Source organism: Acanthopagrus latus, chromosome 2 (assembly GCF_904848185.1).
Source record: "Acanthopagrus latus isolate v.2019 chromosome 2, fAcaLat1.1, whole genome shotgun sequence".
Taxonomy (NCBI): Eukaryota; Metazoa; Chordata; class Actinopteri; order Spariformes; family Sparidae; genus Acanthopagrus; species Acanthopagrus latus.
In genome coordinates, this window is record NC_051040.1 from 30,616,848 (window position 1) to 30,631,710 (window position 14,863).

Genomic DNA, 14,863 nt, shown 5'->3' on the forward strand with positions numbered 1-14,863 from the left:
GTATCAGAGGGTCAGTTAACTACACGGGTCCTTCACTCAACTTAATACAGAGAAATGGGAGCCACTGGCAGGTGTCAGCTGGGCTGCCAACTAGGAACCACTGGCAGGTGCCGGTTGGGGCCCTGACAAAGGAGCAGGAACAGTTGTCAGCCATGCCATTAATGGGGATGATGTGGCAGGTGTCGGCTGGATCGCCACCACTGGAGCTGGGGTTCTGGGCAGGCACGGTTCTGATGTGCTGCACTGCAGTGAAGATGATGAGTGTTGCTGCTGGTTAGTTTGCTAAGCACTGCCCTTCTGAGGTCAGCAACTTTAGCAAAGAACTCCACAGTGCATGGAACTGCCCTCAATCAAGGTTTTTCAAACAGGTTCCTGTCAAACTCTGAAATAGCATCTCCCTCATGTCTGTCTTGCCATCAAGATCCCCCCACAACTTGTCCCCAGTATCCAAAAGCTATTTGCTGTGGTCTGCTGGGTCCGTTTTTGGTCCATTCATTCTGTCACAGGGTTTAAAGGGGAAAACTAAAGGTAGACCCAAATGCAGATTAGAACAGTAGGGAACAAAAAATGTGCTTTATATAACAAAAGGCTGAATGCAGACAAACCAAGGGAGCTAGTTTTACAAACTACTGAAAAGGGGAAAAGGTAATGTAGCAAATCAAACAGTTGACCAAAGTGCAAACAGAAAGGCAAAGTACAACTCAAAGCAAGGTTCAAATCAAAAATGCAAAAACACACCAGAAACTGGAGACTGGGGACAAAACACAAGGAACTCGGAGGAAGGAACTTGGACATGAACACCAGACAAAAGCAAACGCAGGAACAGAAGCAGTGAACGGACAAGGGATGAATGGGGAACAAAGGCTTAAATACAAAACACTGATGAGGGGATGAGGAGCGGGTGAGGAGAGAGGAGGGAAGAGGACAGGTGGGATAATGAGGATACCATCCCCAGTCCAACGGTCAGACTGAGTGCCTCAACCAAGAGCTGGACACTGAACTATGTTGCCTTGTCTTCCAGAACCCAGCTACATGGAGTAAACATCTCATCTGGGTTGAGTATGCCCACAAAACTCTGGCTTGTTCTGCTTCTGGTCTTTCCCCTTTCCAGTGTGCCTATGGTTATAAGTCACTACTGTTTCCAGTCCTGGAGGAAGAGGTCAGCGTCCCTTCAGCCCAGGCCCTCATCCATCGGTGCCGCCGTATCTGAAATGAGGCTTGTCAGGTGCTGCTTTGGAGTTCAGCCAGGACCAAGAGGGCAGCTCATCGCTGGTGAACCTCAGCTCCTTCCTATAGACCGGCGCAGAAGGTGTGGCTGTCCTCTAAGGACCCCCCCCCCTTGCGAGTTGAATCCTGCAAGTAGGCTCCTCGCTTTCTTTCCTTTCCCATCTCCAAGGTAGTCAACCCAGCAGCCGTGTGGCTCAGGCTTCCCAGGTCCCTTGGAATGCACCCTACTTTTCATGTGGCCCAGGTCAAGCCAGTGGAGGAGAGTTCCCTGGTCCTGGCCTCAAGGTCCCAAGTTTACCCCTATCCAGGAGGCACTGGACCAGCTCTCTGTTACAAGGGGTTAGGTCCCCAAACCTACAAGAGGTTGCTTTAAAAGTGCGATTTTAACCCTCTGAGATCGATTGACGTGCCGGCTCATCAAACTCACGTGATCAATTTAAACCAGACTTAGGATAAATAATGTACGCCGCGCTTTTACTCCAACATTGCCATCGCGTTTGCTGTGCATTCAGGACAGGAAGAAATGATAAAAACAGTCTTTTCTCACGAAAGTGTCCACAAGCAGAAAGTGTTTGCAAGCAAAAAAACCTGTGACACCCCCTTTCCAATTGGTGGAAAAAGGCATCACACCAACCAATCGCAAAATTCTAGGGCAAACCACGTGATTTGGTTGCTGAGGAACAGGGGGAAGTCGTGAGAGGGATGGCGGCGAAAGAGAGCAACAAATTATATTTGCATTATAAGTAATAAAAATGGTTTGTTAAACACATGTTTTTGTTTGTGATTTTAGGTCCACTGTCTTAATACTGTATGTCAAAATGAAATAAAAACTGTACAGTCATACGTGAGGATATACTGAAAATAATGACACCAAACAAGGCAAGGTAAATAGCTTTTAAGGTGAAATATAATGGCAAAATCAACTAGAACTGCAAGCAGATATGAACAGGGGCCAAGCCCCCCCAGCGCAACTCAGACCCCGCGCACGGCAGAGCCCATTGAAGTTTGCCCCAAAGGGTGACGGGATCGGGGCAAAAGTGAGGACACAGGCCAACGTCTGAGCCGTGTTATTCGCTGTAATGGGAAGTCCACTGGAAGTGCAAAAGGCTGAATGTGTGCCGATTTGGATTTGTTGGACTAACTCATGTCCACTTTGACCAATCGTTACTTAACTATATGGCTGGCCCTTCAGATATGGCCACCAGCCACACCCGTTAATGGCAGCTCTCCTTTAAATGATCTGTACACTACACTAAACCCTCAGGGACTGTTTCAGGCCATTTAAATTACTTGAATGTAGGTGAGATGGAGAGGGTCAGGTCTTTCCATGGCTTGCCTTTCTTTTCATGCTCAAAGCCCAAGACCTTGAGGCAAATCACTACCCCGGACTAAGGTCTCTTAAATTTCCCTAGTCAAAACTTCCTGCCAGCAGAGTGAACAAAACTACTCCAATATCCAAATTGTGATCCACAGCATGTTGGCAAAAATGGTTAATCCACTGCGCTCTTATTTCCTTGTCGATTTCTGCTGTAGTCTTCTTGAAGTCCTTTCTGCAATGTTTAGGCTGCTAACATCCCCCTCATGTTTTGATCCAAAACTGGAGCGAGTGGAAGAACACTCTTTAGTCTGTGCTTCTTGGTTTATATACTCTCTTGTGTCGGACAGTGGATTGGTTTATGTCCTTATTTGGAGATTTTTCAGCTGTCTGTCTGCTCAATGGCTAATAATCCCATGATGACGGCTAACGATTTTGTGACAATGACTGACATTCCTCTGGCAGTGATTGAGGTGTGACACTTTCCCTTTTTAACCTAACAGTCTTGCAACACTTCCTCTTGGCCTCAGCTCATCACAGCTTCTCTACTGATTTAACATTATCTTCATTAAGCTTCTAAACCTCAATACATCCATTTCAATCACAGCTAAACATTACATGTTCTTTTACTGTAAGTGTGGCAAACTTAATGCTTATATTTTTATTGTAATCATGACAGAATCCTCACATGTTTAATAAAATGCAGTAGGCAGAGCTTTGATATATTTCAGAATCATTTCAGGACTATGTATAATGTCCATTATACTTGTATTTGTGTATGGCAGGAGTATATGGATCTCAACTTTTCTGACAGTTTCCCCTTTCCGTTGCCAGTTCGTCTTTTGTCTCTGTACTAAGCGTTCCAGTCTTGTTCCCAGTGATGGTGTTTTTGGTTTTTATTTTAGTCCTGCCTGTTTCTCCTTGACCCTGTCTCTGCCTAACCCTTGCCGCATTTGATTGCTTTCTCTGACTGACCACTACTTTATCTAAACTCTGCGTCAAAGTCATGCTTTTGAGTCCATACATTTGCCGTCACCCAGTCGTGATACCTAAAACCATTTTTTTTCCAGTTAATGAAGTGAGTGAAGATAAAATGTCCACACTTAAGATATAGGTGTGTTTTAATTAGGTACAAAAGCGCGACAGGGGACTAACAGGGGCGAAACACTCGTTCAACTGATTTCACCATTGACACGTAATCTTGTAAACATGTCAAGAGAAAACAGTAGGCTACTTCTTTGGTGTCTTCTTCCTTTAAATCAGTATCAGTTTAAATCAGTAAATTATGTGAGTTGTCGAGTCAGGAGAAACTTAGTAAACTTTGTGAAACACTGCCTCTCAGAAATATGTAATTATTTTAGTCTACTCGCAAAATCAACAAATGGTATGTTTGCCTCAACAGCAGCCACATGTAACAATTATTAGTAGAAGGTAAATACCTCTATGTAGTAGAGATCAGCAATCATGATATCAAACTGACTCTACATCGTCCATTATACAGCAGTATCAATCTAAACATTAGCCATAATAAGATATTAGTCATACCAGACCAAGTAGCCCGTAGCAGCAAAATGATATAGCTTTACTCTTCCCAAATGTTGAGTGTTATATGAATATGGTTAAAATATTACTGTGTATTGTTTGAATATTTTTGCTTATTGCAAATATTTTTTTTGTGTGTGTTATGAGAATGACATCTCATTTTCATAATTTCTGTCTTTTAGCCTGTACCTGGATAATCCTTTATTTGCTCAGACTTAATACTTTCATGCTATATTTGCAATTGATACATCTTTATCTCTCTTATCCCTTTTTCATTTGTGGCAAAGTGTTCCAGACAAGTTGGGTTGGTAAACATGACTTGCTTTCTGATGTTGAGTTCATGTAATGTCTTTTTGTTTAGGTGAGACAAAAGAGACAGAAGACCTAGAAGACAGAAAAAGTATATTGATGATAACCAACCATTTTTTGTTGTCTGTCCATCCAGTGGTGTCCTGTGCTGATCCTGGAATAGTGGAGCACAGCAGGCGGGTGCTGTCAGGTCCCCATTTCACTGTGGGTTCAACCATCCAATACATCTGTAGCAAGGGCTTCACTTTGTCTGGAAACAGCCTGCTGACCTGCTTCAACCGAGGATCCTTGGGCCCCAAGTGGAACCAAAAGCTGCCTAGATGCCTGTGTATGTACGACTTAATTTATTTCATGAGACACGAACATTCCACTTCCAGAGTGCCCGAGGAAGGAGTTGCTCTCTTTTTCTGGTTTTCTCTTTTTCCTTCTCTCTTTTAATAAAACAGGTTCTAAATGCATCCAGAATAGGCAAACAAATGTCTTATGAATGGTCTTCAAAAGGGAGGCAGGGTCTGGCAAAAATTAAGCTTTTTGATATAAAGTTTTTTCTTTAACTTTTAACTTAATGATTATAGAGGCTGCTTCCAGTTTTTTAAATGTGACCAAATTACACGAAATGTTATTAAACTATTAGCTTCACAAATAATGAATAATGGAGAACAGGAGGATGGACCTGAACTGTGAGTTACTATATCCTCTGTATTGTATGACATTGCATTTGCTCTGGAGACTTCCTTCAACTGAGCCGGCTAACTATTCAGGAGGTGGAGTACATGCTGCAAATCTTTATCTATCAAAATTATGTGCACATATCTTCTAAACCTGCTGCACACCAAATACTGGACTCTCAAACCGTCAAATTTGCCCTGAGAAGCACTTGATTCTGAGCAAAGAAGAACTTCTTTGCAATGAAAATTTACCTGCCCGTTATAGTGTCTGAAATTTGTATTTCTAATGGAGACTTGGCTTACCATTGGTGATCCCACCTGATTGTGCCCACATACAGTGCCTGTAAAAAGTATTCACCCTTAATTATTTTTGTCTTTTATTTCTTTTATAATGGAATCATGGTCAATATACAAAAAAGCTATTTTATGTCGAAGTGAAAACAACGTAATTTTAGTTCATTTAAAATATATAATGTCAAATAAGTGATTGCGTAAGTATTCCCCCTTCAAGTCAGTATTTAGTAGATGAACCTTTGGCCTCAATCACAGCACTGAGTCTGTGTGGGTATGTCTCACTCAGGCTTGGAAACTGCAATTTTACTCCATTCTTCTTTGCAAAACTACTCAGGCTGTCAGGTTGCACAGGGATCGGGTGTGAGCAGCCCTTTTCAAGTCCAGTCACAAATTCTCTATTGGACTGAGGTCTGCAGTGCTGGACAGGTCACTTTCTACATGCATCAGATTTCATCTTCGTATCCAATTTTGAATCCTTATCCAACCAGGGCTATATTAGCATTGAGGGGAGAGCCCTCAGAATGCTGGCATTTCCCCATTGTTGCTTTAACGCTACAGTATATTGTCAAAAACATTAGGAAAAACTTGCTGCTTAAATGGTCTTTTTTTAATGACAAATTGTTAAAACAAAAACAGGTAGTACTTAAGGTGCAAATTTTCCATTTTAATAATTTTCCAAACCTGGAAACAGTTCACATCAAATTTCATTTCAGTCCATACCTAAAGAAATACTAGAAAATGTACCAGGCAGGTTCTAATATAATAAAAAATTAGAGTGACAAGGAAAAATGCATTTATGTTGATTAGTGTGTGGTGATTTAACAAAGGAAAAGTGCAGAAGAAGTGGACGGGGCCTATGACAGAAAACCTAGCTCTATTGGGGAAATACATGAATATGATTTTTTTGAATGTGTTCTTTAAAATGTGGAAGTTAAAGGCAAAAACGTATTTACATTCATTATAGTGCCATCTATAGGCCAATTTGCACCAAATTTGGCACAGAGCATTTAGTTTGACTGAGATATGAAACAATATGTGTTTTTTAGCTAGCAAAAAAGATTGTTTGGTTAGAGCTAGCAGATTTTTTGGGGTGCCAAAATTCTTTTGACAACTTTTCTTCAGACACATCTGGAGAGTCTATGTGCAAAGTTTCAGGCAGATGGTGCTTAAATTGTAGGAAGAGTTCCAAAAAGTAGGTTTTAGCGAACAAAATTTGCAGCAGAAGTGGGCGTGCCCTATGTCAGAAAACCCAGCTCTATTCAGGGAACAAATGGATATAAGGTTTGCGAATGTCGTGTCATTGTCCGAACCGCTTATCCCTTTCCATGGGGTTGCGGGGTGTTGCTGCTGGAGCCAATCCCAGCCTTGTCTCAGGGCGAGGGCAGGGTACTCCCTGGATAAGTCGCCAGTTCACTGATGAGCAACGTGGGGTTCAGTATCTCGCGCAAGGACACTTCGACATGCAGCTCAGCCCTGCCCGGAGCTGGGATTTGAACCAGTGACCTTCCGATCACTAGTCGACCTGCTCTACCCGCTGAGCTACAGCCGCCCCCGCAGAAAAAAATCAGCTTGTAAAATCGATCAGAGATTTAGATACAAAACTCAATGACACTATCTTTAGTTTCTATAAATTACTGGCAAAGATGCTAGCTATGTGTCTTGACACAGTTATTCACCAGATAGTATCTGATGACCAAACTGGTTTCATAAGGGATTGCCATTCCTCAGTAATATCCGTCACCTGTTTAATGTTAGCTACTCTCCTGTATATGGAGAGGCTCCAGAGATGGTTATCTGTCTAGATGCAGAAACGGCATTTGACAGGGTGGAATGGCCATACCTATTTAGGATTTTGGGCAAGTTTGGCTTCGGTCCTAAATTTGAGTCATGGGTAAAACTCCTTTACTGCTCACCTAAGGCCTCTGTCATTACCAATAGATCAAACTCAAAATATTTTAATTTATACAAAGGAACCCGTCAAGGCTGTCCTTTAAGCCACTTATTATGTGCCTCAGCTATTGAACCATTATCCATTGGTCTTAAAGCATTCTCTGCCATTAAAGGAATTCACAGATGGGGCACTGAGCATAGAGTCTCTCTTATGCTGATGATTAATTAATTACATTTCTGACCCGGTGATATCTGTTCCTGCATTAGTCAGAATGTAAGTTACATTGTTCCAAACGTTTTCTTTTAAACAATTTGGCAACAACTGAGGAAATGCACCAGCCTTTTTCATAAGTGGAATTTGGAATTTAAGTACCTAGGTAACTATATAACTCATAGATTGGAAAGCTTGTTTGATGCAATTTTTTTTACATTGTTTAATAAGATGAAGACATCCTTTGATAGGTGGAAAACCATCATTGTTTCATTAACAGGCAGAGTTAACTCTATTAAGATGAACATTTTGAAACATTTCTTATATTTATTTCAATGTCTGCCTGTGTAATTGCCTAAGCTCTTTTTTACTGCTTTAGATGAGCATATTACATTTATTTCATGGGGTGATAAACAACCAAGGATAAGTAATGTAATCACCAATGTAAAGGTGGACCCTCTCGCCTCGTCTTCCCTTCTAGTGTTGGTGACTTCTAAACTACCCCTCTCCCCAAGACACTATTCATCTAACATCTAAGTAATTATAACATAAAAGATTCTAGCTGTTTCGTTCAACACTTATTTCACAGATTTATCTGCCCTTACTCCTATTCATAATAATCACCTTTTCCAGACATAGACTAGATTCTGCATTCTCTATATGGCTAAAAAATGGCATTCAACATTGGTCAATCATAACTTGGTGGGGTTTTCAGAAGTTCTGGGGATTTTGATAGATTTAACATCCCTCAATCCCATTCCGCTATTTCTAAGTAAAACATTTTGCTAAATCTTACAACCCCAATTTTCCTAATTTAATGTTAGACTCAACATATGAGGCAAGGAGGTCCACCATTACTCTCCTTCCTGTTAGGTTGCACCTGGGGATCGACACTTTTTTTCTGCCATGACGGCAGCGTGCCGGTGACGCAGCAGCTAACGTGAGTGGTTCAAAAACCTTCTTTCTAGTAAACTCTGTGAACACAAACAATGTTCTCAATGCTCGTGTTCATGTGTAGAGATCCTGGTGATACTACGCGGGCAAAGTTTGATGTTGTGTCGAGCCTTTTTAGTGTTTTAAAATTAGCAATTTTGATGTTACTGTAAGAGTGCCTCTGCACTCCATTGAAAATTAGCTTGCCCAAAAATGAAACCGCGGTAAATCTTGTAGTGGATAGTTGCAATAGATGCAGATCCAACAGATATACACGTTTCAAAGTCCCTCAATCTAAACCTTCACCCAGCCCCTGTATGTTCATTTTTGGTGTTCACAGTGATGATCAACCCAAAAGGGTTGAGAAAGCAATTACATTTTTGTAGTTTTTTTTTGTTTTGTTTTTTTTTAACGTTTTTTATGACTGGATGGCGGGGGGAATGGAAAATAACATGTACAGTGTATGACATAATACATAATAAAACATAATATACTGAAAACAAAAAAAGAATACAGCAAGTCAAAGATGACAGACAGCCAAAACAAAGATATAATGGAACATATTAAAAATGGACAAGGGACAACAGAAACACAATACAAATCCAATATAGATACAGCTTTTGCACTCATCAGTTCCATTTTTTCGCCAGAGTTTTGAACTCAGGGCACAGAATAGGAGAAAGCTGCTCCACCAAGCTCTGAGCAAATCCTGGGGGGAATATATTTCTTAAGAAATATTTGTAACATTATCATAATTGATCATAAACATCAACATAATTTGTTAAGGATTACATTCCTTAAATTCTGTCTGAACCTTTGTCCTACTAACTCCAGCTGAGACATTCGAGCCCTGCAGTCATCCAGGAATCCCCACCTATGGGATCCCCAGCTCCGCCAAGCTCCACTTCCAGGCTGGAGAGACCCTGTACTACTCCTGTCTGAATGGCCACCAGCTGCTGGGTGAGCCTGTTCTCCACTGTGTCCCTGGACACCCATCTCAGTGGAGTGGACTGCCACCTGTCTGCAAAGGTAAGAAATTCTAGCCCCTATATGTATATATATATATATATACACCTCTGGAAACTGTAAACTGGTAAACCAGTCCATGATGTCGTGTTATTTTGTACAAGTCAACTACTTATCCCTACTTTCTTATATTCAATGAAAATTAAGCAATAAAACAGTGACTTACAAGACTCCTTTAAAAAAAAACATTTTATTAAATGGCAAAAGGCTGTTGACATTAGGACCATGAAAGAGGAGCAGAGAGGCTGCTGACATCAGGACATCAGGACCATGAGATGTACAGTGGGCTAATATACAAGACAAAAAAAAAATAGCTATGTGTACCCCTTCCAGGTTTCAGTCCCCAGTCATCTGTGTGGCAAGCAACTGCTCTACCCACTGTGCTACAGCAGCAGTCACTGTACATAGTTCATGACAGCACAGGTCATCACACTCATCACTCATCACAATCACCCAAAACAACTGTGTTGCTGCTCTGTATTGTGTCCCAGTCGTGCTGCTAGCGTGATGTCCTACAGCAGGACGAACGAAATGAAAACTATGAGTTATCTTTCTGATTGCTTCTCTCTGATTTCTCCAAACAGTCTTGAAATGTGAAATTTGCTTATATTTCCTTTGAAACCGACTCCAATATCGCTTAAAAACTCCATATTTCTTGTCCGAGTATGGCTGGCAGTGAAAGCTATAAATTACATATAAGTAATTTCTGTTTACGGTTGTATAAATTTGAGAATCAGATTTGGGAACTGTTATTGGACCAACCTGCTTGCTGATTGGTAAGGGAGGACAGCCTCCCTTAGCGCATCATTTTATGTGTCTTCATATCATAGATCAGCATGAAAAAATCCTAAATGTATTGAGTGAATGGAAAGAGATCCCTCCCATGGAGGACAGAAGCCCTCTGTCCTGTGTGTGTGTGTATATATATGTGTATATGTGTATATATATATATATATATATATATATATATATATATATATATATATATATATATATATATATATATATATATAACAACTACATAAAAACAAAAGTCCATAAATATGCCACGAAAAGTAACACTTTAGAATTATCGTTTTATTTGATTTCTTTATTAAAAAGAAGAATTACAGTTAATTAAACTGTTAATAATAAAGGTTATAAAGGTAAAGGTTTATCAGTTCCTATCAATATCAGTTGCAACTTTATAATGGCCATCCAAATAATGTTTATAAATGAACTACACAGTATTTATTAACCATGTACAAAGTATTATACACATCAGTTGCAATTTTACAATAAGCATTTGTTTTTTAATGGTTTATAAAGCATTTCATTGTTAACAGTGAAATAACTATTAACTAAAGTTTAATTAACTATAAATTCACCTTTCTATTGATGAAGGTTTTTATAAAGTGTTACTAGCGGTTTTGGGAGTTTTCCTAAGCTGAATCAAGTGTGTAAGGACAGAGGGTGTCACATACTGTTTAGACAGGGTTGTAAAACTCTTGAGGCAAATCAGGATTTGTGATATTAGGCTATAAAAAAAATCACTTGACTCAACTTTCAAATTGAGAAACTGAATATTGAACACTAAATGTTGATTTTCAAATGCTATAAAATTAATAAAACTGTGTCAAATTGATATTAACTCAAATCATCTTATAAACTCTGTAAGGACACTCCCGCATAGAGTTTTAAAGCCTGCAGCTCCCCTCCAATTAGAACTATGGAAGCCTCTAGGATGAGACAAACATACGAAATATGTTCAGCTGCCTATGATAGAATAAATAGTATAGACAGAATAGCACATAGAATTACCATGACCTGGGTGACTGAGAATTTTCATCAATAATATTAAAATTAATCCACATGAAGTCAGAGAGATGGTTTAGAAAGTTCAAATATATAGAAAAATCAGTGTTAATAAGATTTCAACAATGAGATTTTAGCTTCAGGTAAGTATTTAACCACTATAGTAATATCAAATAAAATAAATTTCATATATATAGCCCAAAATCACAATCACATTGCTTAAATGGACTTTACAGTCTGTACAGTGAACAACATCCTCTGTCCTTAGACCCTCGATTTGAATGAGGAAAAACCTCACAAGTTGATGGGGAAAAAACCTTTTAAACAGGGAAGCGGAAATAAAAAAGATGGACGATACCTCAGGAAAAGTGCTGCCTGAGCCACACAACATCCTTTCAACCGTGGTGACCTGGAAGAGGACAGGACACACAATATAGTTATTAATACACAGAGAGATCAGAGTGAGGAGGCATCAAACTTAGAGAAATACAGATATAAGGAGACAGTGAAACAGAGGAGAGCAGGGTATGATGCCCAGGGTATGATGATCCAGATCCATCAATAGGGAAGCAGCAGGAGCCAGGACAGGTAGATGGTCTCAGAGGCTCGTGGTCCATCAGAAAGGAGCCTGAATGACAAACGAGGAGGAGGAAGAAGAGGAGGAGCAAGAGGAGGAGGGGGAAGAGGAGGAGCAAGGCAGGCAGGGTCAGCAACAGAAAATCAGTGCGGATTACAGTGCTGGAGGGTCTTGAATGTTGGTGAAGAAAAATCAATGAGGTCTGTGAGGCTGGGGTATATATACTGGGATATTGGTGATCAGGAGCAGCTGTGAAACAAAGTGAGAGGAGGTGGCTTGATTACATTCACATTTTAGGGCATTTAGCAGACGCTTTTGTCCAAAGCGACTGGCAGTAATTCATAGGGGAAATGGCTGCCATGCAAGGTGCCACCCAGCACATCAGGAGCAGTTGGGGTTCAGTATCTTGCCCAAGGACACTTGGGCATGCAGACCATGGGAGTGGGAACCAGTGACCTCCTGATAACAAGACACCGGATCTACCCTGAGCCACTTGATAAAGATCTGAATTTTTTGCAGTCACATGAACCCTGAAATCTCTCTATTATTTAGTGCCTCAAGAAGACTGACAGTTTGAAAGAGAATTTTTACAAAAGAATAGGGCAAAATTAACGCAATTAATTCTGAGATTCTGAGTGGCAATTCAATGCGTGAGCATTTTAAATTTGGCCCCGTGAATGACCCATAGGCTACTTGGCAGTGGCACGTCACGGTAGCACTAGCACCGAGGAACTTGTCCGGACGTGTTCGTCACCTCCCACCTGCATCGCTAGTCAAAGCAGGGTGACAACAGACATGAGCCGTTTTTAGACAGAGCACCAAGCCGCCAGTTTTCCCGTCCTTTTGGTGGCTCGGTCCGCGGTTTTGGACAGAGGCCGGCAAATTGGGGTCTCTTTTGGTCTCTTTTGGTCTGCCAATTTTCCGCCTCACCTGCTATCTAAAAATGAGGCAGAAATGTGCCGGCCTCTGCGTGAGGTGGGCAGAGGTGTTGATGACCTGCACTGTTGTGCGACCCACAGCCAGGGAGTTTTAAAACCAAGAAACAGCTGATCACAGCAGTCAGTCCATCACTTCATCCGCAGACATGAAGATGAACAACTGGACAGCTGCAGAGATCCAGGAGATGCAGCATCTCCTCGGTCTCTGTAGCTGTTTGGTTTTGTTAGCTTGTTGTTGTGTCGGCAAGCTAAGGACGGTCACTACTTTCAAATTAAAAGCCCCCCGCTAAGAACCCAGTTCTAAACTCCTATGGGGTGCAATGTAAAGCTCTTAATTTGAAGACTAATTCTATGTCACTGTTCACAGCCTTATACTTCTAGTATTCATTTTGAATTGCTGTATCGAGTCAGCTTTAGTGCTCATTTTGAATTGAGAGTCTGCTTAAGTGCCTATTTGAGACTCAGCCTTATTTTATTTCTGAAATTTATTTATTTAAGTGTATTTGTATTGCATTTTTGAATAATGCACCTAATAAGTTTGCTGGGATGTCCTTGACCATTTTCTTTTAAATTTCATTTATGAAACGCACTTCACCAAAAAAATGTGGATTTCAAATCTTCTCTTCTTAGTGTATTCAGTTGATTAGTCATGCAATACAATTTTGTAATGTCCTAGAATTCGAATTCTTTATTTAGGTACCTTGAGCAGATATGAGATTAAAATGTGATTAATTAGATTAATTAATTACAAATCCTGTAATTAATTAGATAAATTTTTTTTAATCGCCTGACAGCCCTACAAAAGAGACAAGCTACACAAAGAAGACCAATCATGTTTCAAAAGGGCAGGAAAAACACATCAGTCAAAGTGAAAGCTGGAGAAGGAAAAGGCTTTTTTTTGTTTTAAATGGCTTTGGATTTTGCTGTCCTATCAGTTTGAAGAACATTGTTCCAGCCCAGAGGCTGAAATAAACAAAGAGTGGCCTTTAGTTTGAGCCTGCACCCTGGTCACTGCACCTAAGGGAGACGGGGTGCTGTAAGGACACATTTAACAGCCGGACTGGAGGAATACTGCTCAGGGTGCTAGTGAAAATATGTCATTTGTAATTCCCACAGTCCAACTGCTGTCAACTTGCACAGTGATGAACTGACACTCATATATTATTTGTGCATTCTTTTCCTGTGCTCAAAATGCCCCATTGTGCAGTCACAATTAATATATTAATAAAATTCCATATTCAGCTGGTTTACTGAAAAAACATTTGCAGAGTTGGACAATACTTACTGTCACATTTTGCTTCATCCAGGCATTAAATGAGTCTAGGACATTAAGTTTGGAGAATGTTCATCAGTACAAACTGTTTAGACAGAATAAGCTCTAAAATAAATATTTGTAACTAAGCACTATTTACTTACTTTCTACTTTATGCTTGTTTTGTTTTTGTTTTTTTACTTCATTCAGCTCTTTTCCTCATGTTTATGTGACATTGCTCCTGTGTTCTCCTCAGCACAACCAGCGGAATATGATGAGCACAGATTTGATGGTAAGTTGTGCAATAACTTAATTTTACCTGCACACAAGGAGTCTGTTTTACAAAGAACATGGTGCGAACAATATTTCTTCTATTGTAGCTGAAAGAAAACCTCAATTAAGAGTCCTAAACACATCAGGGTATGAGGAATTACAAAAATCAATTAATTATTGTGCCCATTTCAAGGCAGCTGATTGGTCAATGAGTCATGGTACACACATAGGGAAGACTACCATATTCTAAATGACAGAAATATTAATATTGTACCCTCTCTTTCTCCAATAGTATCTACTGCAGACCTAAGAATGGAGGGGGCCCAAGTAGCATTTGCTGTCTTCATACCCATCATCCTCCTCCTCATCACCATCATTGGGATCTACCTCTACTTCTCAAAGTAGGTTCAATGGCCAGTGCTGAGTGGAGTGTTACTGATATAACACAATAAGTCATGATTTTATCAGTGGTGTTATGATGTCTACAGATGCCGTCATGCAGTAGATAGATCACAGTCACAGCAACAGTACACAAATCATTTAATTACAATGTTAAGTGCAAAAAGAATGTCAAACACAAAAAGTAATCAAAACAGTAAAATAAAAGTATACAC

General features: G+C 40.2%; 1 protein-coding gene across 5 annotated transcripts in view; it reads left to right on the forward strand.

Annotated features, from left to right (window-relative positions):
- The window catches only part of sez6b (seizure related 6 homolog b), a 270,502-nt gene that overhangs the window by 245,619 nt on the left and 10,020 nt on the right, over positions 1-14,863 (forward strand). For all 5 annotated transcript variants that reach the window (XR_005072165.1, XR_005072166.1, XM_037084349.1 and 2 more), the window contains 4 exons: positions 4,530-4,721; positions 9,224-9,418; positions 14,233-14,268; positions 14,542-14,650. Coding sequence is in view for 3 of the 5 variants with exons in the window: in XM_037084349.1 (XP_036940244.1) it covers positions 4,530-4,721; positions 9,224-9,418; positions 14,233-14,268; positions 14,542-14,650 (532 nt within the window). In the remaining 2 variants the exon portion in view is untranslated. The remainder of the gene's footprint in view (positions 1-4,529; positions 4,722-9,223; positions 9,419-14,232; positions 14,269-14,541; positions 14,651-14,863) is intronic.